At 36.3% G+C, this 21,492-nt stretch overlaps 1 protein-coding gene across 1 annotated transcript in view; it reads right to left on the minus strand.

Annotated features, from left to right (window-relative positions):
* Positions 1-21,492, minus strand: part of MYO16 (myosin XVI) — a 365,576-nt gene that overhangs the window by 143,215 nt on the left and 200,869 nt on the right. Inside the window, exons 13-16 of the mRNA XM_066176778.1 lie at positions 18,736-18,863; positions 10,302-10,407; positions 8,326-8,443; positions 1,991-2,138 (exon numbers count right to left, since the gene is read on the minus strand). Coding sequence (XP_066032875.1) covers positions 1,991-2,138; positions 8,326-8,443; positions 10,302-10,407; positions 18,736-18,863 — 500 coding nt within the window. The remainder of the gene's footprint in view (positions 1-1,990; positions 2,139-8,325; positions 8,444-10,301; positions 10,408-18,735; positions 18,864-21,492) is intronic.

The raw sequence follows: 21,492 nt of genomic DNA on the forward strand, positions 1-21,492 counted from the left end.
ATTTCTGCAGAAAAGTGCAATATTAAACAATGCGAAGAGGAACAGAAAAATTATCAGAAAACAACTGGGCAGACACCACCTGCCAAAGGTTTCAAAAGGCTTGCTACCTAGTTAATTTTACTATTTGAGTCAAGATTACAATTGTTTCAAGCAAACGTGAAAAAATCACTAGTGGATGTTACCAGAATGATGTGATCTCATCAAAATCTGACTAAGCCAGAAATAATGAGCTTATAAAAGAGGCCAGATCCTGCCTTCCTGATTCCTGAGTGAGTTTGATGAAGTAGAAATTCGTCCCTAATTTTAACTTTATCAGCTGAGAAAGATCTAGCTCACTGAAGTACTGCACTCAGGAGTTTAAAGTAGGAAAAATTTGGCACAAATGCTCCCAATAATGCAAGATATAATCTACTCTACACAGGCAAAGCAAAGCTTTATTGATAAAAGCAGACTTATGCAAATATTCAGATATAAATTACTTTTAAAGCTTTGGTACTGCAATGTTCAGACATCTATTTAGAAATACTATTCTGGTTTTTCTGGATAAGATTATCATATCTTATCAGATAAAGCCTTGTTCATGAGGATCTAATTATTCAGGTTTACTCTAAGTTCTTTCCTGTCTGAGCTTCTTGCAAGGGGACTTGAAACTGTTTCATTTTCTGAACAAACTGCTTCCAAACAACTTATGCTAGAACAGGAATAAAGTAAACGTCAGGAACTTAGAATACTTTTGGTCTTGAAAGTCCTCAAATGATTTAAAATAGAGAATTTAACTATTCTCCCTGCTTTGAAATGAATCATTTTTAGCAAAGGAATTTAGCCTGAGGTTTCTTCAGAGCTAGTGTTGTATGCTATTCTGTATAATACAAAAATGCTAACAGCTTAAAACATTACCAAACAATGGTAATTAGAAGACTTCCATCTAAGAAAAATATCATAGTCAACAAAGGTTTTCTCTGCAAAAATTAATATGGTGTCTTTCTATTTACAGGTCCTAAATCTATTTTATTCAAGTAACTAGCCAGAGTGGAAAATGAAAAAGCTGAGAAAAAAAAAAAAAAAATCCATGGGAAAAAGGCTTAGATGTGAAAACCTTAAAACATTCTTCTTACATAATTTTAATTACTATTGGTCTTTTTACAGTTACTCACTATATTCATTTTAAAGGTAGTCAATTTAATAGAAGATCATTAATACTAAATAGCCTTATTTCATTCCAGTGTCATTTAGGAAAGAATTAAGAATATAAGGCAAGTTAACTAAGTGAGGAATATTTTTTCATTCTAAAATAACCTGGATTAATAAATTCTGAGATGTTCACAAAATTTCCTGAAAAAAACCCGAAAACCTCCTTGTGTTTATGAAGACAAAAATGTGGTTTACCAAAAGCACACAGCTATATGTATGTCTATATATACAGCTGAGTAGGAACTCAATGGGAGCCAAGACAATCCGCTCATGTGGAGTCATATACAAAGACACAATTTTAAGTGCTGTGTGTTGAAGCCTATCCTTGGATTCAAACAGTCAAAACTTTTGTTTCTGTTTTTCTTACAAATTTAATATAAAGTAAGTACTTTGCTATAAGTATAAAAATTAAAATAGAGATCCCAGTTACATTTAGTGACACTTCATCAAAATCAACATACTCCATAAGAAAATTATAAATAAATAAAACAGTTTTTACCTTAATAAACAAACTTGTCATCAGGAAAAAAAAGAAACAAAACCAATAGATCTACTCTAGTCCACATAAGACAGAAAAAAAGCTAATAAATTTCTTTTTCTCCTTTATAAAACTCTGATCTTGTTAAGAGACTATATATGCACTTCAGAACTAAATCTTCACGAGCATGTACTCTATAAAAATAATGTCAGAACTCATTGAAAAGTTAGAAAAAAAAATCTATTGGAAGAAGGACCTCAACAGCAGAGAGGCATTAATATAAGAAAACTATTAATACTAAATATAAGGTTGTTTTCCTACCTGTGTGCAGATAAATTACTGAGGTACAGGGAGTATTTTTCTTCAGCAGACAATCCATCCATCATCAAGTAAAAAACATGAAAATTACTCTGGTTGAGAGGCTGGAAAATGACACGAGACTTCTCCAACATGTATGTATAAATCCTAGCTGATTAAGAAACAAACACATAAATTAATCATTATACTGATTGTTCTGAACGTAAATATCTTAAACCATTAGCCATTGCAACAGTTAAGAACAAAGTTTCTTATAAAATGATCTGAGGGGAGCATTTAAAAGATAGTTTTACCATTTATACTCCCATGGTTTTCGATGCAAATCACATATAAAACCTTAATTCCATAAAAATTGTCAGAACAAACATATTACCACACTTAATTACTGTTTGATATTACCATTAAAACTACTAATTTTAAAGATACTGATGTTTATTTGTACCAGTTGTTGTATTTGGCAAGACTTTCCAAGAGACAAGCTATTAGTCATCTCACCAAAGTGTAGCCATCTGAGCACTGGCATCTGTTCTATCCTCCTTCTAAACAGAAAGAGAAAGATGGAAAAGATGTTTAAGACCTCTTGAAAAAACACACTTGGAAGCATTTCTTCTTTCTCTACTAGTAATCAAGAACACAGAGATTAACAGTTTACATTAACTACCAAGCTTCTAGATAGCTACAAAGAGACAAGTCCTCTGCAGAATAGGTTTTCAACAAGCTCACTGACCTGAGCCTGGGGAAACATGGGCATCTCGGAAGGGCTATGATGACCTGCCTGAATAAATGAGAAGCTGTGTGAATCAGCAGACTGGGGAAGAAGGTGAAGGAGGATGAATCTGAGCGAGATCTGCCTACAGGAAGATAGCTTACAGGATCATGCATAACCTCAGGCCGACTAAGATTCTGAAAGAGGCAAAGCACGGAAGCAAAGAAAATATTGAGCCCTCAGATCCTGTTCAAAAGATAACAGGCATTTTAGAGATACCCGTGAAGAGGCGGGGGGAAATTCCCATTTTGGGCAGGCTACTCTTGAGCTCTTCCATGGGAGTACAACACCATGTGGTTCCAGATTCAAGAGACTAAGAGAACCAGGGAATGTCCAACTGCAGAGAGAGGTCAGGGCCCTTCTGGTCAGTGGGAACCTGATCCCAGCTCCCACTTACTCAGCTGCTGGCATACTTATCTCATCATTACTTAAATACTAGCTGCAGTGCAAAGACCAGAAGCACATCTCTTCACACACAACTGAGCACCTCCACCACATGGACACAGTCCATTTTACTGAAGCTTTAGGCTTTTCAACATCTGCAGTATGGCAGAGTTTTCACTGAGTCTTCGCAAGCTGGAAAGGGCTGTTGAGTTTAGAGCATAAGCTGCACTTCTCAGCAATGGAGGATCTATATTTTTCAACCCATTAGGCAGATAAGAATATTAAACTATAGCTTCCCATTACCTGGCTTTCACCAAATTCATTCAGGACTCCTTTCTTCATGGACTTGAAGTAGCTCTTGAACAGAGTCATTATAAATATTGGTGTACATATCCTGCAGCACAACAAGTGTGTTCTCTAAAGGCGTACCACTCATGTCTTTATAGATTTTTTCTCATTTTTTACTTTTTTTGAGCTGGCTGGGATTAAAGCAATATTTTCTGAACCAGTTTTGGACTCATAATTGCCCAATGCAAAGTGAAACAGTTTGTGAATGAGAGTGTGTATCAGAGGCACAGTAGTTGCATTAGCCTAATGAATAGGCCAGCAGGCAGAATGTCGCTTCCTGTCACCATCCAGTTGCTAATGTCCACAACAGTTCATTCACTGCTAGGTAGATTATTGCTGTATTATCTGCCTTTGTCTGGTCATTTTATTTTAAAAATTCCACTTCTCTTTTGAAGTTCCTTAAGTTTCTGTTTATACTTTTGAAATAAACACAGCAAACCTGAGGTTACTTGAAATTGTGTGTATGAAAGAATACAGTCTTTGAAAATACTGCTGAAAGACAGTGTAGATGGGAGAAAAAATTAAATGGGCGAATCCTGAACATATTGTTTTGAGAAAGGCCTCAGCAGCTAAATTCTGTCCATAAACTAAATATAACTATGCAAGGTCTCTCAAAGAACTACTCTGCACAGGCCAAACCATCCTGGACACATCCCAGGTAAGGAGTACAGAAGGTCAGTGGTGCATTAGCCAGGGACATCCTCTACGCTTTCTTTATGTAACAGCACAGACAAATCCTGACTTGTGCTGGCAACCAAAACCATGCCTGGGATTCTGGCTAAGAGACAGTAGGACTGACAGAGAGGAGTTGTAGGTCTGACTTGATGAAGCAAAGAAACATCATCTGGCCCATTAAATCATCCTACAAAATGTAACAGTGAACTGCTATTATGTAATCAATATTATGAGAAATTGTGCATCATCCATCTAATCCTCTGCTGCTACACTACAGACAAAACTAAAAAACCCAAACCTGTATGGGAAGTAGAAAGGCACACTTGGGAAATCATGTATGTTTCTGGCTCCAGTAACTTTGTAACACATTATAAATTGAAGCAATGCAATCATGGCAGTACTGGCCCAGACACACACTTTCATCAGAATCAATCGCTACCTGGCTGTCATTCCTACAGGGTAAAACAGAACAGATGAACCTGAAAGATGATTTCCATCTTTTATTGTGCTTGTAACTTATTTCACAGTAAAACTAATCCAACCATCAATTAATTTGAAAAGAGTTCATTGCAAATCCTTAATCACATTTTTTGTGTGCAATATTCTTCACTAAGGCTTTTATAACCAGCACTTCAGGTGTTTTTAACATTCATTGATTAATACAAGCAGGAAAAATGTTACCAAAGGTCATCTATCATTTAACTTTAATGATGGGCAACATCACTTATTCAGATGACACAAATTAATTCAGCCCTTTTCAAGTACTTCCAGCCACCTGCACTTTAATAAGGCTAAATACATTCCATCTCAACTAGCATCTCCAGCAGTGGGAAGTGCTGTTAAGAAAAGCCAAGCTTCCAATCAGCAAGCATCAAGCACAGTATCATCTTAATAGTGCTAAGAGTCATAAAGAATATTATCATGGTAGTATGCTTCTCTACAAAGTGAAATATATTTGTTAATCTATGTGTGAAATAAAAGGGAGAAAAATAATAAAGTTCCAAAGCAAAGTCTGTAATTTTTGTGCAGTGGTAATTATGCTTACAGGCACAAACAAATTTCTACCTCCTGTAACAGCTCACTTGATCTACTCAGCAGCTACACAGGCAGCAAGCAGACTCTGTACTAAAATTGTGGCCAGTGTAATCTCTCTTTCAGCTATGCATTCTTAGAAACTACATTGCTTCTTCTCAAAAACCATGCTGTCCTAAACACAGCTATCTGTATAGACAAGAAAATATTTGTCAGTCCATTTCAATGTAACTTGAATAAAAAAAAAAAATAAAAATCGGTCCTTGTTTTTCAAAAAGTGAAGAAAATAAATGCCTGAAAAGCAAAGCAGAAAACTTGGAAAATAAGTTTTTCAGACTTTATTTTCTCTTCCTAAATTCATATTTGAGTAATTTGAAGAAATTTATAGAGGCATTAATTTTCACCTTAGAAATTATATAAACTTACCTGAAGGACTGTTCTGGAAAAAAAATAAAAATCAGTCTTCTACTATTATGCTGTGGGAGCTAATAATTCTCTAGGAATGATATTATTTTTTTTTTCCAGAAGATCAGTCTTTAAGTTGTGAATTTAATTTAGAAACCTAATGAAATCACTGACCTGTAGTTTATTCTGTTTGTTTTAATATAAAACTTTTTGCTACATAAAACCTCTTTAGATATCAGTACTGGCTTTGAGTAGAACCATGCTAAAACTCTCCACCCTTGTTTTCAAAACATCATGGCAAAAATACAGTTTATGCTAAAGCACTAATCAAATCTAATGATGAAAATCATGGGGAACATTTCAGTTATTTAGGTATATTGTATTTTCTGCTAGAAGAATAAACTTTGTGACACAAGTCAGAGAATTCCCAGGGTCTAAATGAACTTCAGCATGAACAAGAAGCTGTCACAAAATTCACTGGTGTCCACTCAAAATGCAAGGAATGCCACCTTGGGCTTGCCCTCGATAATAAAATTGTACACACACACTTGGCATGTCCTTCCCTTAGCAAATTGTTCTGGATCTCCACCCAAAATATCTGTCTATGGAGGAGTTTAAACCACCTAAACCCTTTGATGGAGGCAATCTAGTGTCACTTGGATTTTTGATTACAAACAGGGCTCAATATTTAGCCCCGTTATTATCAATGAGTTATAAATTCATGGCTCAGCAAAACCAGGTGCTCTGCATATTTAAATTATTCATTTATGTTTAAACAGTGCAAGACAGTAAATACTGCTGCAAATGATCTTGCAAATACATACAGAGTATGCCTGGGTGGAATTTCACCCTGCTAAAGACAACATGCCTGATTCTTTTCTCATTTATGGTGGTCTAAACCTGGCATAATTTCGCTTGGATGTGATGCTTAGCAGCGGCTGGGAAAAGGCAACATCTACTATGCAAATCAAACAGCAGGAACAATTGCAAATTTCAGAAATATAAAACAATATTCTACTGCTGTAGTAAGGCTTGTCTCTCTTGACAATGAATTATGTAACTTTTGGCTACCTTAGATTTGGTAAGAATAATTGATTGAATTCCTAAGTAATTGGGGAACAGCAGGGTAGATAAGTAACTTGTTTATATTTTTTAATTGACCTGATGACCCCTACATTTTCTCATTTGATGCCTATAGCTTGAGAATCATAAAAACACAGAATTAATGTACCAGAAAACTGACACAAAAACCTGGTTAACTGATCCTTTCCCACACAATGGCTATGAATTAAACTGGCAGTTCTGAGTAAAGCTGTACATAAATGCGCATCCCTCCAAACACAATATACTCAAACCAAATATGTACAACGGGTCTATAAAATTGTAGCTTTAGGGATTGAGGTCTATTTTTACAAACTGAACTGAGATGCTCTTCAGTCCATGCTAATGTATATTTCATTTTGCATTCCTCCCACAAGAGCTTATAAATGAAAAACAAAATCACACATTTTTATTTTTGAATCTCCTTTACAATTATCCTACATTCATTATAAAACAAGCCAGAGAAAAGAGTTAGTAATTTCCCATGCAGTGACATTTCCTGTGAATAAACTATCATATTTTCTAGAGTATAGTGAACTGTCTCAAGAAAATGGAACTGGAAATATTTCCAAAGAAATTTTTTATGAAACTCTTCCGAAAGCCTAAACACACCTAAAATTATATACACATATATAAATATATTTATATATAAATATATAAATAAATAAATAAGTAAATAAATCTATATATAAGAGTAGATTTGGAAACGTTTATCTAACAGAATATAATTTACTTGGAACAAAAGTGTGTCTTGACATACAGTTTCTCCATCCAGGAACAGTGCAAGTAGGAAACTGTCTGTGTGTAGTTGTTTCTGCAGACATACCTTGCTTTCACAGTGAGTAGCTTTATGATGACTTATGTGGATCAGAAATAAAAGCTCTCTCTGACTGCTTTTGAAGAGCAGAGTTTTCAAAATTAAACTGAAAGTTTGCTCACTTGTATTTCTTTTTTTTTTTTTTTCCCTACTAATGAATGCTTACTAGGTATTAGAAGACTCATACTTACTCGAAAGGCAGGACCAAAATTCGCACTATCTTGCCTTTAAGAAGAATAAACAACAATATGGTTCCTATTTGTTTTAAAAGAGGCATTAAGCTGTAATAAATTACTTCTAATTTCAGTATTACAGAATATACTTGTTAGGGTTTTTTTGGTTGTTTGTTTTGTTTTGTTTGTTTGCTTGTTTGTTTTTATAAACAGATAATATCACTCACTAATTCAAGGGATACTTAAAATACTCAATACAATATTAGGTAGAAGTGCACGGCTTAATTTAATCCATTTTTTACTTATATTTCACAGTGTTGCACTACACAGCTCTCTCTGTTTATCTGGGAAATAAAACGAAACGTTACCTCCTGGGAAACAGGAGAAATCGCTGGCACCAACTTGTTTCTTGTCTTTCCCTGCCACCTTGTGGTTGTTTAGAACAGGGCACTGCTCGCTCCTAACAAGTGATCAATTCACACGCTGTGAAAATTGCTCTTCTGACACTCCCTAACCCCCCTGGCCTCTTTCATGTACTTTGAAGCCCTTACTGTCCAATTCTGCGCATTCTGAGCTAGGATCTCTGACCTAACACTCTGTGCGTGATATTAAAATTTACAGATATAATTATACTTACCTGCAATTAATGTTCTTTTTCTCTCACAAAACTGTAGTTCAAAATACTTTATAAAACAGCTGGAAAAATCATTCAATGGTGTCTTAGCATGTCCAAAGGCCTCCAAGATACAGTTTACCTGCAAAACAATTGTGAAGAAATAATACAGGAAGATATTTCAAAAAATATCAGTGATGTTGGCTTGTGATTAATAAATTGGGGGGGGGGGGGAGGGGGGAAGAAGACCATTTTTCATCTTGAAATTAAAAAAAAAAAAAAATTGGCAAGCTTTTTTTCCAAAATAGAAATTAAGGTAAGAAAGTAAGACAGCTCAAAATAAATATGTTCCAAAAAATCAGTGTCAGAATAGTGGAAGTTGTAAGTGAAAGCTTCACATGTGAGCTGTGTCCCTAAGAGTAGTTTGGATATGAGTGTCTGGAGTCATATTCCTGGAGCTGGTACACTTAGGAAAAATATTAAAATCTTGGAAGACAGCTTATGAAGCTACAGTCAGTCAATACTAATAACCTAACAAAGGAATTTACAAGTTTTATATAATGTCAGAAATGGCATAAACCATTGATTTCAAATGAAATAATTTCAGGATTACACTAGTGCAAAACTGAGGAATACAACAGATTCAGACATTTTTATGGCATGTCTCACTAATGCATTTTCATGTTATGCTTTCATGGTCACAAGCATTGTATTTAGCTTTTTTGTGTAGAATTAGTTGCTTACACCCCTTATACTCTGACAAATTCCCTTCAGAACTTTCCCCTATGCATCTTTGAAGTTGTTTGCAATGTGGTGCATATACACTGTTGTTCTGACATCACTCCTGCCACGAAGCTGGATGAACTAGTTGGGGAGGGAAGAGGTCTGTGGAGTGGCGCAGAAGCTCTAAAAATTAAACCATTCACAATTATTAATTAAACCAGCTGTCTGTGCAGTAGGTGGCAGCAGAAAACTAGTAAGCCTAGTTTTGGTTCCAGTTCCACTCCAGTAGTGTTGCTTAGGATGTATTTCCTCTTGAGACTAATTCAGCACTTGCTTTAACCCATGCAGCTTTATTAATTTAATGGTGTCATGCATAATTGCAGCAGGAATTAATCCAGACAAGTGTGTTCATCAAGGCACCTGAAAAGGCAAATAAATTAGAATCTCTACTCTATTCACTATGGATAAGATATGATGCATTTCCCATCTAAAGTCAGATATCCCATCTAAGCCAGTTTTAAAGGATCTTTCTATATTGATAAATTTGATAATGCTCTTCCACTTCCATTAAGACCCATTGATAGCTGTCTCTGAGTTGAGATCTCCGATGAGAAATTTCATCAGGAAAGATAATTTTTTTAAAGAACTTGAATTGGCAATCCAGAATTCAGCATAATTTAAAATTTCTGTATGAACCTTTATAGGGAATTAAATATGGGTAAATGGAAACATATTTTGGAAATTGAATATGCCTGAACAAATATTCAGAACCCTTACCTATTTCTTACATATATTTAGTACACAAATATTGAGCTATATAACTTCGTCCAATCTTTGCAGTTTTTCCTGCAAGTTTGCAGTTTCTGTCTTGCATACTATTACTTCGGATATCTCAACACCTCTTATGCTGTCCAGCGAAAAATCACCACACCACACAGGCAGATTTATTTATTTACTGAAGGCAAATAATTTCATGTTTAAGAAACAGCTCCTTATCACAGGAATGTTTCCTACTCACTGCAACACTGATTTTCAAAATCACCAAAGCATAGAAACAAAACTATCTCCACTTCGGAGATTCTTCTTATCACATCAATGTGAGCTTAATCCCATTCTCATTCATGGGAAAAAAACTTCCTTTGACTTCAAAGGTGAAAACAAGCCATTTATGAATTTCTACAGACCTGACGCCTTTTTCCTTACAGTTCAAATCTCTCTGCCTGACCAAGAGGCCAAGATTTTGCTTCATTCCACTCAGTGATTGGAATGCTACTTACATGCTTTATTTTTGTATCAAAGGTATTTCTGCTGCAGCTGGCTCTGCAAGTGAGGTGTTTTACTATCTGTTTGCAGGCTTCAGTCTTCCCAGAACCACTTTCTCCACTGCAAGATGACAGGCAAGGAAGAGAGGGAGGAATCATTGTTAGTTTCACGATTGAAATGTTATTTATATTCTCTGCTAGCTTGTTTGAATGGATTTAAGGTACCTCCATCAAAATTTCATTTCAAATAACAGAAGGTTTAGGGATGACAAATAAAGAACAGAACATAGGAGATTGACTGACTGACTGTCTATGTACATGAAGGCTGTCAGAGCTGTCAAGATACATTGTGTTGTACCACAGGTCAAACCAATCAAATCTAATGCTTTCAAGCCTTTTTGAAGGTATTTATAGCACAGATTTTATGTTTTCCTTTATCTTTTGTCCGGCAAAGGAGCTTACTAATAGTGCCTGGTTCTCTTTGCAGATGGTGAAATTACTGCTGTGGTAATGACGGGGAATCAGAAGAAATGGAAAGTGAAGAATACAATAGGAAGAACGTAAAGAAAATATAAAAGGAACAGGAAGGAAAAGAAAAAACTGATTGATTTTACAACCTGCCCAGTTTTTTCAATACACTTTGACAGTAGTGATTCTGTCTAGGTCACTGTGATTTCTTGTTTGTTATGTGGAACAAATATTCAAAAGAATGAGAATATCTGACTGGGAAGTAAGTAAGGCAAAAGGCAATAGAATGACAAAGGTGGAAAGAAGCAATAGAAAAGTGGTGGGATGGAGGAAGGAAGCAAAATCAATAATGCACTTTAAGAATGGAGAAGGAAGGAAAAGAAGAGATGGAAAGGATGAAGTTAGTGAAGCCTAACTAGGAAATTTATGGAAGAATTTCTTTCTTGAATTATGAGACATTTTCTTTACAGACAACTGAACCAAATAAAATGTAATTTGATGCTCCTCCTTCGTTTATTCACTTGATCAAATTTAAAAGGTTGCTTCTACAACAGCCAGTTAGATTTTTCACAAGTACAATGGACATGATGGCTGATCAATCTGTTACCTGTGCATTTTAGTTCTGAAAATGAGAAGGCAGCAAAATACAGTATCTGTCTTCAACCTGGCCATTGCTTTAGCTATTCAAATATCACTTCAAAGGAGAAGTCAAAGGAAAAGGAAGAAACAAAACAGGGAAGGACAAAAAAGAGCTTCATACTTGGATAGCAACTGGATAGCATATTTGGATAGCACCGTTTAATCTCAGTCAACTATCACAGGACATACATGCACCTTTGGTGAATATCTTAATGTTTGCCTGATAAACTCTAGTCTTAATGTGACGAGACAGATCTTGTCATTACTATATATGTGATATATCAAACTGCTTTTGTCTATGTTGTCCATGTGTCTATAACAAAGTGGAGGCTAACACTGGACCTCAAACTCCTATTGGCATCAGCAGGAGGTTTATCGTCCAAGACTGCAATGGTTTGCAACCTGGCTACATGGTGATGGATCTGATGAAATGCAGTTTTGGGTCCTTAGGGAGCTGGAAGACAAAGTTGTTAGCCACTATCCATAATTTTTGAAAAACTGTGTCAGTCAGGTAAGGTCCCTGCTGTCTTGAAAAAGCCAAATATTAATATCCATATTTAAAAAGAGGAGAGCAGAAGGCACAGGGAACTACAGACCAACCAGTCTGTATTTTATTCCAGGGCTACAGTGTTGGTGGACAGGGGCAGAGGAACTCACATTATCTACCTGAACTTACATAAAGTATTTCAGACTGCCCTGCACAACATCCTTGTCTCTAAATTGGAGAGACACAGGTCTGGTGAATGGACCATTTGGTGGATAAAGAATTGGCTGCATGATCACACACGAAGAGTGGGTGCTCAGCATCTCACTGTCCACCTGAGGACCACAGATGAGTGGTGCCCTCAGCGGTCAGAACAGGGGCTGATACTGTTGAACATCTTTGCCAGTGATATGGACAGTAGAATTGAGAGCACTCTGATCAAGCTTGCTGTTGACACCAAGCTGTGGGGTGACCCCTCATGCTGGAGGGAAGGGATGACATCCAGAGACCTTAACATGCTCGAGAGGTGGGCTGATGAAAACTGCATGAAGTTCAACAAAGCAAAGTTCAAGGTCTTGCAGCTGGGTCGTGGACACCTACGGGCTGAGCAGATAAGACACTGAGAGCAGCCCTGAGTAAAAAGACTTGGAAGTGATGGTCACTCCCAAGAAAATTCACCATGAACCAGCGGTGTGTGCTCACAGATCAGAAAGCCAAGTGAATCCTGGGCTACATCCTTAGCAGCATAGGCAGCTGGTTGTCAATTGTCATAGGCAATTGTCCCCCTCTACTCCACTCTTGTGGGCGCTACATCCAGCTCTGATATCCCCAACATAAGAAGAACATTGAATTGTTGGAGCAAATCCAGGGGGGCATCACAAAGTTGGTAAGAGGACTGGAGCACCTCCCCCATTGAGATAGGCTGAGAAACTTGCAGTTGTTCAGCCTGGAGAAGAGAAGGCTCTGTGGAGACCTCATGGAAACTTTCCAGCATCTGAAGGGGGCCTACAGGGAGCCAAAGTGGGACTTTTAGTGAGGAACTGTAGTGACAGGACTATAATGGTACAAACTGAAAGAGGGGAAATTTAGGTGAGATGTTAGGAAGAAATCTTTCACTGTGAGGGTGGCAAGACAATGGAACAGGTTGCCCAGAGAGTTCGTAGGTTCCCCATCCCTGGAGGTGTTCAAGCCCAGGTTGGATAAGGCCTTGAGAAACCTGGTTTAGGGGGAGGTGTCCCTGCCTATAACAGCAGTGTTTAGGACTAGATGACCTTTAAGGTCAATACCAACCTCTTCACATTCTATGATTCTGTGTTATGTGAAGATCTCAATTAATAGGTCACAAAAGCCATATTTAAACCAGGTCTAAGAGGAAAATAAATTGTGTAATGTCAAGATGGTCACTGCCACAACTAATATGAAATTAGCAATTCTCCAGAAATGGCAAGATTCTCCTTAAGTGCACTATCCTTTCATCACATTTTCAGCTTCTGACTTTCTGAAAGAGTTTAAAAAGTCAGATGGTACTTGATGTCACCCTACAAAATACACATCTCTGTCCTCTTGATGATGACGTCACTCTCCAAGCACTATCTGTACCATGCTGCCTCTGTTCTTAAGATCCAGCATTAGCCTTCTGCCCTTATAATGGCAATCTCTAACGTCCATGTTTCTTTGTTGTCACTAACAGAAATAGAGAAAAACTGAAGCAGGACATTAGCCCTGTGAAATTCCTCCCTTACAGACGTTTCACAGTCTTGCAAATTACAGATCTTATACCTGTGTTATCCAGAAAGTCAGAGAGCTCATAGACAGATATAAATCATAGCTCCCCTCTTACTGCCCACTCACATTGGCCAGTTCACTGGCAGCTGTGTGTCATGATGATGGAGTAGTCTTGTCCCTCCACAACATGCTTAATCCAAAATCACAGCTGCAACCTGCTATCACTATACCACAGGTTACAAAAAAGATTAGCAATAGTGACTCTTTAGTTATTTCAGCTGTTAATGAACTCTGAAATTAAAACATCTCTGATGTTTAGGTACAGTCACTCACAGTTAGTTATTGTGCTATTGAACAAAAGTGTTCATTTATGTTTGAGAATCAGATCTAATTAACTGTCTGTAAGAGCTCACAGCTTATCCAAAGTGTACAGCCCTTTATATCCAGCAGATTAGTATTTTTAACATTCTGAGAGCTATATAAGACTTGATATTTAACAAATTGTAGTATTTTTATCATTTGTTCAGGCCCAACCTCACGTGACAAAAACCAGCCTCTTCAACAGAAAGTTTTTCCAGGATTCAAAAATCTTTCTCACAACTGGAGAAACTGACAGTGGGGAGAGGGAATGCTAAAAAACCAGTTGATATGCCTTTGATTGTTTTCAAGAATTAAAAAGCAGGCATGCCACTTAAAATTAAAACCAAAAAAATGCCTACTTAAGAAAAGGAACTGGAGTGCTCACCATGAGTTTCCCGCCTTAAGCATTTTTTTGCTTCACTTTTAATATAAAGCTATGTTTCTTTTTCACTGCAAGACAAATGTGGCCCAGGTAACACAGGACCATGCAAACAAGTTCAAAGTGGACAATTTCTGTCCATTCTTGAACATTTCTTCTCAAGAGTCATGTTTTCTGAACATTGCTGCAAAGATTTGACATGCTTGGCTCAACTGTTAATTTTACAGTTCTGCCATAGGAGCTTTTCGATCAAAGGGGTTGCTAGATTACTGTTCAGGGCTTCAAAAATCACCAGAATGTAGTTGCTGGAAGAGAGACACAGCGTGACTTAGTTTTTCTGTACCTTTCAATGGGTTATATTCACTTCTAGTGAAATACAAACTGAACCGCTGTGAAATAAATGTTATGTTAGAAAAAAGTTTTCATTGCCGATACCATTATTTGGAATATTTGAGGCAATTTAATAATGAAAAAGTAATATGGTATCGTGTCTTGTACAAGAACTTGTTTACTCCATTTCATTATAGGCTGAGTAAAATTTTTTGCAATGTCACCACTGTCTGCAATATTTTTGCTCTCACAATTCAATGCTGCTTAGAGAACAATTCCAGTTTTCTCTTTTAAATAGTTGTTTCTTCATTATATTCTTCAAAATGTGATTCACAATATGAGTGCTGGCTTCTTAGAACTTTTGTTTGGACTGCCTTATCAAAGTGTAGGTTAAATTAACATTGGAGCAAAAAAGCATTCTTCTGCACTAATATTTACTTAGAAGGCATTATGGAACAGACAAAGAAGGCTTATTTCACTGATAAAAAAGGTTAAATTAGAAACAGTGTATTCCAAAGGAAAGGAAAATGAATGGAAAATCTGAAATCTCTTATGTTCACATAGGGCTTTAGGCAAGTCCACGAAGTTTTCTTATTTTATTCTTCTTTTGGCTTTCCAGCTTTTCTTTAGAACTACCTGATGGAGGGCCTGTTTCCTACTATTACTTTATAGATATTTTGTTAATACAACCTTAATTACAGCTCAGATTGTTTTACCTTCAAATACTATGAAAAATTTAAAAAATAAGTTCTGTTTTGAAATTTTAAAAAATCTATATTTGTTAGGAAAAAGACCAATTGAAAGTGTGGAAATATGAAGTCGTGAAGCAAAGAACAAGAGATATAATACACCCAGGGGAACTAAAGACGTTACATCTGTCAAATCCATGGCATTTTGATTATCATCCCGCTCTTTTGCTTTGTTGTGCCAGTCTAGCTGGGCTACCAGTGCCCCTAACTCTGCAGAGTTTCGTGCAGAGCCTGTGCTTGCTAGATATCTCCATGGACTGCCTGGCTGTGAAGAGCTGTGGCTGGAGTTCCAGCTGCCTTTGTTGTGACTCCCCAAACCCTCAAAGCCTGTGTGAATACCCCAGCTCTGAGACCACCACTGCTGGTGGTGTCTACCAGGTTCAAAAGGTCCTCTATTGCATGGAGGGGGACTCAGAGAGCCAGAGCCATCAAATGGAAGTACTTAACCAAGGAAGCCCATGCAAGAGTCAGAAAAGAGCCAACCCCAGGCAATTTTTAAGAATTACTTTCTGCAAGTAGTAAGAAGTACTTGCTTACCCCAAATTTCTGCATATTAGACAGGTTTATCTATACCTTTTTGATTTCAGAACACTGGATCATTATTGGATCATTACTGTTTGATAAAGAACAATCCCATTATAAAGAAATTCTATAAATCATCTGTTTTGGGAAAATATGACAAAATACAAAACCCGTAAAGAGCAATATACTGTCATTTAAGATTATATAAATTACAGGGTTTTATTTTTTGCACTTCATTTTATATTCTGACCAAAGGTACCACACTCAAAAGTGCAGGAGCTCTTTAACAAAAAAACCTTACTCCTGCAGTACTTGAACTATAATCAGAAATTATAGAAAACTGCTGACAGAATGAGTTAATTTAAGATTTCTACCAGATTTAAAGGAAGATAGGTGTGCTGTTCTGCATGAACTTTTGAAACCAATCTCTTATTGACTAGAGTCAGCATTACTACTCCAAATTCCCATTAATATAGTAAGATATACCCAGGGAAGAGTGACTAAATTCACACACTTTTGGAGGTCAAAATAATTTATTTCTTCTCCATTTTCAGTGTACATAAGTGAGACACTGAGTCTTGCTCCCAGTGATTGAGGTTTGTAGATTTGAAACAAATATGTGCAAGTAAAACTGTTAAATACGAAATAATGAGTTCTGTGTTATCAGTATTGTTATCTGTAACTGATCAATCTTTCATCTTAGTTGGAAGCTATAGCTCTAAAATTAAGCTAAATTGGACAGTGTATTTCTAAACAATGTTTTAATACAAATCTGTAACTGTACTGCAGCAGCCCATTGTATTTAAAATATATAGAATTATACTTTCAAAAATAAATATTAAATTGCAATGAATGCTTTTCGTGATGCTAAACTGAGGAAATAAATGCATTCCACTGTTAAACACAGGGACTTCTCCCTGTTACAGATTATTTGGCTTAAAAATGTGATTTATTTCACAGCAGTATCATTGGATATTTACACTCCTGGCTGTTAAAAAGCAAGATAATTTCATTTTATGAATTCATTATGACTTTTTAACTCACAAAATTAGCCATCATCACGCCATAAATCTTTGGTTTGATTTACTAAGGCTCCTTAGCTTTTAACAGGACTATATTTAGGCTCCCTGGACAGCTCTTTACTTATCTTATCAGTGCTTAATGTATTTTCATATCCCGAAAAGCAGGAGCAAAATGCCGTCAGAAGGAAGCTAATTATGAAAAGTCCACCTACTGGCTATTTAAGAGCATAACTAATAAAATTATTTTATTCTGTAGCTTCCATTAGAAGTTTATACAGAGACAGTTCTTGATGTTAAGTATACATGAGTAAAGCTGGCTTGCTACACACTGAAAATAATTGTGAATAAGTGATAACAAGTTCTTCAGTGATTTGGCCAAAAGCTTTTCTGTTGTAAAATGCTCTATTTCAGTGAGTGAAATTTTGATCAGATGTGAAGTGACTTGGGAAAAAAAAATATTGTAAAATAGTAACAAATTTGGCCGCACCTCAAGTCCTCTGTCCATTTCTGGTCTCCTCACTTCTAGAAAGTACATTCAAGTGCTGGCAGGAGTCCAGAGAAGGGCAACAGAGCTGGTCAAGGGTTTGGAGCACAAGTCCTATGAAGAACGGCTGAAGGAGCTGGGGTTGTTAGAGCCAGAGAAAGGAGGCTCAGGGGAGACCTTATCACTCTCCACAGCTGCCCGAAAAGAGGCTGTAGCCATGTAGGCACTGGCATCTTCTCCCAGGCAACTAGAAACAAACCAAGAGGAAATGGCCTCAAGCTGCACCAGGGGAGGTTTAGGCTGGACATCAGGAGGAATTTCGTCTCAGGAAGGATGATTAGACATTGGAATGGGCTGCTCAGGGAGGAAGTGGAGTCACCATCTCTGGAGGTGTTCAAGAAATGTCTGGACATGGTACTCAGTGCCATGGTCTTATTGATAGGGTAGTGTTCAGTCAAAGGTTAGATTTGATAACCTCAAAGGTCTTTTACAATATCATTGGTTCTGTAATCCCATGGAGGATATTAAGATTAAAGGTTCAGAAGATATGAAAGTAGGTAAAATGTGAAAAGATAGAAAAGTGGTAAGACTGAGCAACAAATTTCTTCAACTGAGTACATCAAATTCACCAGACTCACTGCTTTCAGAGAGTTTAAGAAAAGGATTAATAGATTTGGGGATTAAAAGGTTCCAGGTGAATGCCAAATTTTACTATTATGAAACCGGCATATTTGGATAAAACTTTTTTCACAGATTACTAATACATTTATTCACAATCTGGAAGCTATTTATCATTGAAACAACACTGTGAAAAAATGTTAAAGTCCATTTTAAAGTCCATTTTGAGCTTGGAGACCTAAAGCACAAACTCATGGTTACACAAACATGTGAGACAGAGTGCAAGCTTCAATACAGGCACCTCACCACAGAGATTTAAAATTTAGTCAAAGACTTACCACTTTTATTGTCAATAGATTTTATTTCTAATCCTGATTCATGTAATATTAGCAAACTCACACAGCAGTTTTGAATTCTTTACCATTAACTCTTGCTCCTAATTAGATGCAGCTACATCGAGTGGCAATTTCCCAAGAGAATTTATGAACTTGAGATGTAATTAAACCTTTTTGATTTCTATTTTGCTCTAATGTATGATACAGAGATCAGTACACAGAAAAAAAATCAGTTAGAGAAAAAAATAAAATGGAAATCTCAACTGCTGAGGCCCCAGGGAAAGAGCTGAAAGGCAGGAGGTACAAATTAATTAATAGAAAGATAAATTTTCACCTGAGGATAAAGCACTGCGGACGCTGCTCCTGGAATAGCATGTGGTAAGCTCTTTCAGCACAGGAAAATATATGGGGGGGAAGTGAGGAACACAGTTTTCCAGAGTTACTTAAATAAAGCTGGGTAACCTGAAAAATTGTAGAAAATTAAAATGATAAATACATTTCAAAACAATTATGTTTCACCCCCTTACTCTTGGGTCTTTTGTAAAGCTTTCTGAGCATTTTGAACATTATCTCTCTATGTATAGAAGCGATACCTTTAAATGGCTATGAAGATCTTAATTACAGAAAATAGAGCTTTAAACACAAAAGGTCTAATTAAGATACAAAATGAAACAAAACTAGAGGACTTAACAGTACTGGTTTGTGCACTAAGTAAAACAAAACCTAGTAAGTGACTTTTTAATGCTTTACATTTAGTTTTTCAATGTCTTGACTTGAAAATTTACAAAATGAAATATGAACATCCCATGAAGAGTTAAAATATATACTTAAAAGTATATACAACATATATTATCCTTAAAGCCTGAGTAAATCCAATTATCTGTTATAGAAACTTTTTTTTTTTTTTTTTTTTTTTTTTTTTTTTTTTTTTTTTTTTTTTTTTTTTTCCTGAGGGTATCACCCCTTTCTGTCCCATGCCTGTCTTATTTATTTGGATATTCAACTATTAAATCCTGGGGTATGTACAACACTGTAGCTGAATGAATCCTCCATGATATATTCTCAGTCAGGCCTTAAAGGCTACTGGACAAAAAAAAAGATTAAATCCACACCAATTTTCCAGGAATCATTTCAGAATGTCACCAAGTACAAAGGAAAAACTTCACACAAGTATGCTCAATGCAGAATGTTCCAAGTTTACATATTTTTCTAACACAAACTTCAAGAATATCTTTGTCCTAATCAGGCACAAGTAAATTCTCCAGGAACGCAACAAAGCAGCATGACTACAGCTCAAGCACTTCTACAGTCACTAAGATACCTTCAAAGCTGTACTTGCATGTTCCTTGTATAATGCTATTATAATGTGTAGCATAGTTGTACAGTGTATTTCTATGAAATAAAATTAAAATGCAATAATATTATCATCTAGCAATTGCATTGAATTTCATAAGAAACAAAGTATGTTTGTGTCCATTAATGTGTGATTCTTTATGTCATCTCAGAGTGAATAATTGCTTATAAAATATTTATTTTAATAGTATTCTATTGTAACAAAGTGTGGGTGGTCAGTGCACAATAACAAAATTGTTTGTTGAGAAGTTATATACAGTATTTTTTAAAAAAAGAAGGAAACATAAAATGTTGGTGTTATTAAAAGACATATATGATAATATTTTCATTGCTTCATCCTTGTTCTAAAAATACGATCATGCTCAAGACATGTTTGCATCTCTTTTCTTTCTGACAGCTAACAAACTACATACCTGAAACAAAAATGCTAATTAATGACCACATCATATAGCATTGTCAGCATTTCGTGAGGAACTGACATCATCACTTCTTATTACTTTAAAATATAGACCATCTAACACTTAGAGGATTTAATACATTATCAGATAAGCTGCTGCAGGATACTGGAGCATTTCAAAAACAAAGTCGTTTTACAACCATGGTTTCTTGATCATCTGGGAAATACCTGTATGGTCCACAACGGTGTGCAGATTACAGTGATGAATTAAAAGCAATTATTATCCAAGGTGACCCAAAGAATTACAGGACAAAAAGTGTCTCATGATGAACCTAATTAAATAGATCTATCACAGAGAAGTAAAGATGCTGCAAACATTCACGAAACATTTTAATACGTGAACTCTTTCTCTTTACAATTCTCTCTGTGTATTTACAATACACAGTGACAGGAAAAAACACCATCACCTAAAATCTTGGGGGTGATGGATGACTTCCATTTCTAGAAGTAAATTCAGACTTGGAATCTGCTGCTCCTACCATGAACGTCACAGCGTTTCTTTCACTCAGATTTACTACTGTTACACACAAAGCCACATGATGCAGCAAACAGTCACAAATTACAATATGCTCGCCAAATTTTTAACCCTTTATAATTCTTGTAAGTTAAATAGACATATTTGAACATTCCCTACCAGGGAGGCAGAGCTCTGTGATCTCAGTGCATCAATGAGAAGATAAGAGGGGAGGTTAAATTAACGGTTATACTCACACCTAAAATGTTATACTCACACACACTCTAAAATGTCTGGGTGAAGATGAAGGAGAGATCAAAACACTTGAATGTTTTCACAAGGCTCAATCCCCCTTGCCCAAACACTGCCTGTGCCTGGCACAAGTCACATCCCTATGCCTGACCCAGGGCAGTGCTCAGCTCATGGTGATGTCCCAGACGAGGGGCCTGGTGTGGAGCGCAGACAGACATTTGGATCCTTTGTGCACCACTCAAGGTTGTCATTTCCATAAATATGTTTTGGAAAAGGGGGATGTGAACTCAAACAACCACTGTATGAAGCATGCATCTATTTCTATAAGTTTGACTATGGCAGAAACCACCACTATTTTTAAATATCATCACCATCACTATCAGGAACTATTTTTAAACAACCAAAAGAGCTTCTGCTCATTCAAAGTGCTATCAAGATGGCTGTTTTACCAATAAGACACAGAAAAATTGTTGTATCTTGGAAAAAAAATTAAGGTTTTGCTAAAATACTAAAACTAAGATGCTCCCCACATAAAATGGGCATATCTGTTAAATAATTTTAGAGCTTTGGCCAGT

The sequence above is a fragment of the Chamaea fasciata genome, unplaced genomic scaffold (assembly GCF_029207755.1).
Source record: "Chamaea fasciata isolate MVZ Bird 193981 ecotype frontalis unplaced genomic scaffold, bChaFas1.0.hap1 SCAF_2, whole genome shotgun sequence".
Lineage (NCBI taxonomy): Eukaryota > Metazoa > Chordata > Aves > Passeriformes > Sylviidae > Chamaea > Chamaea fasciata.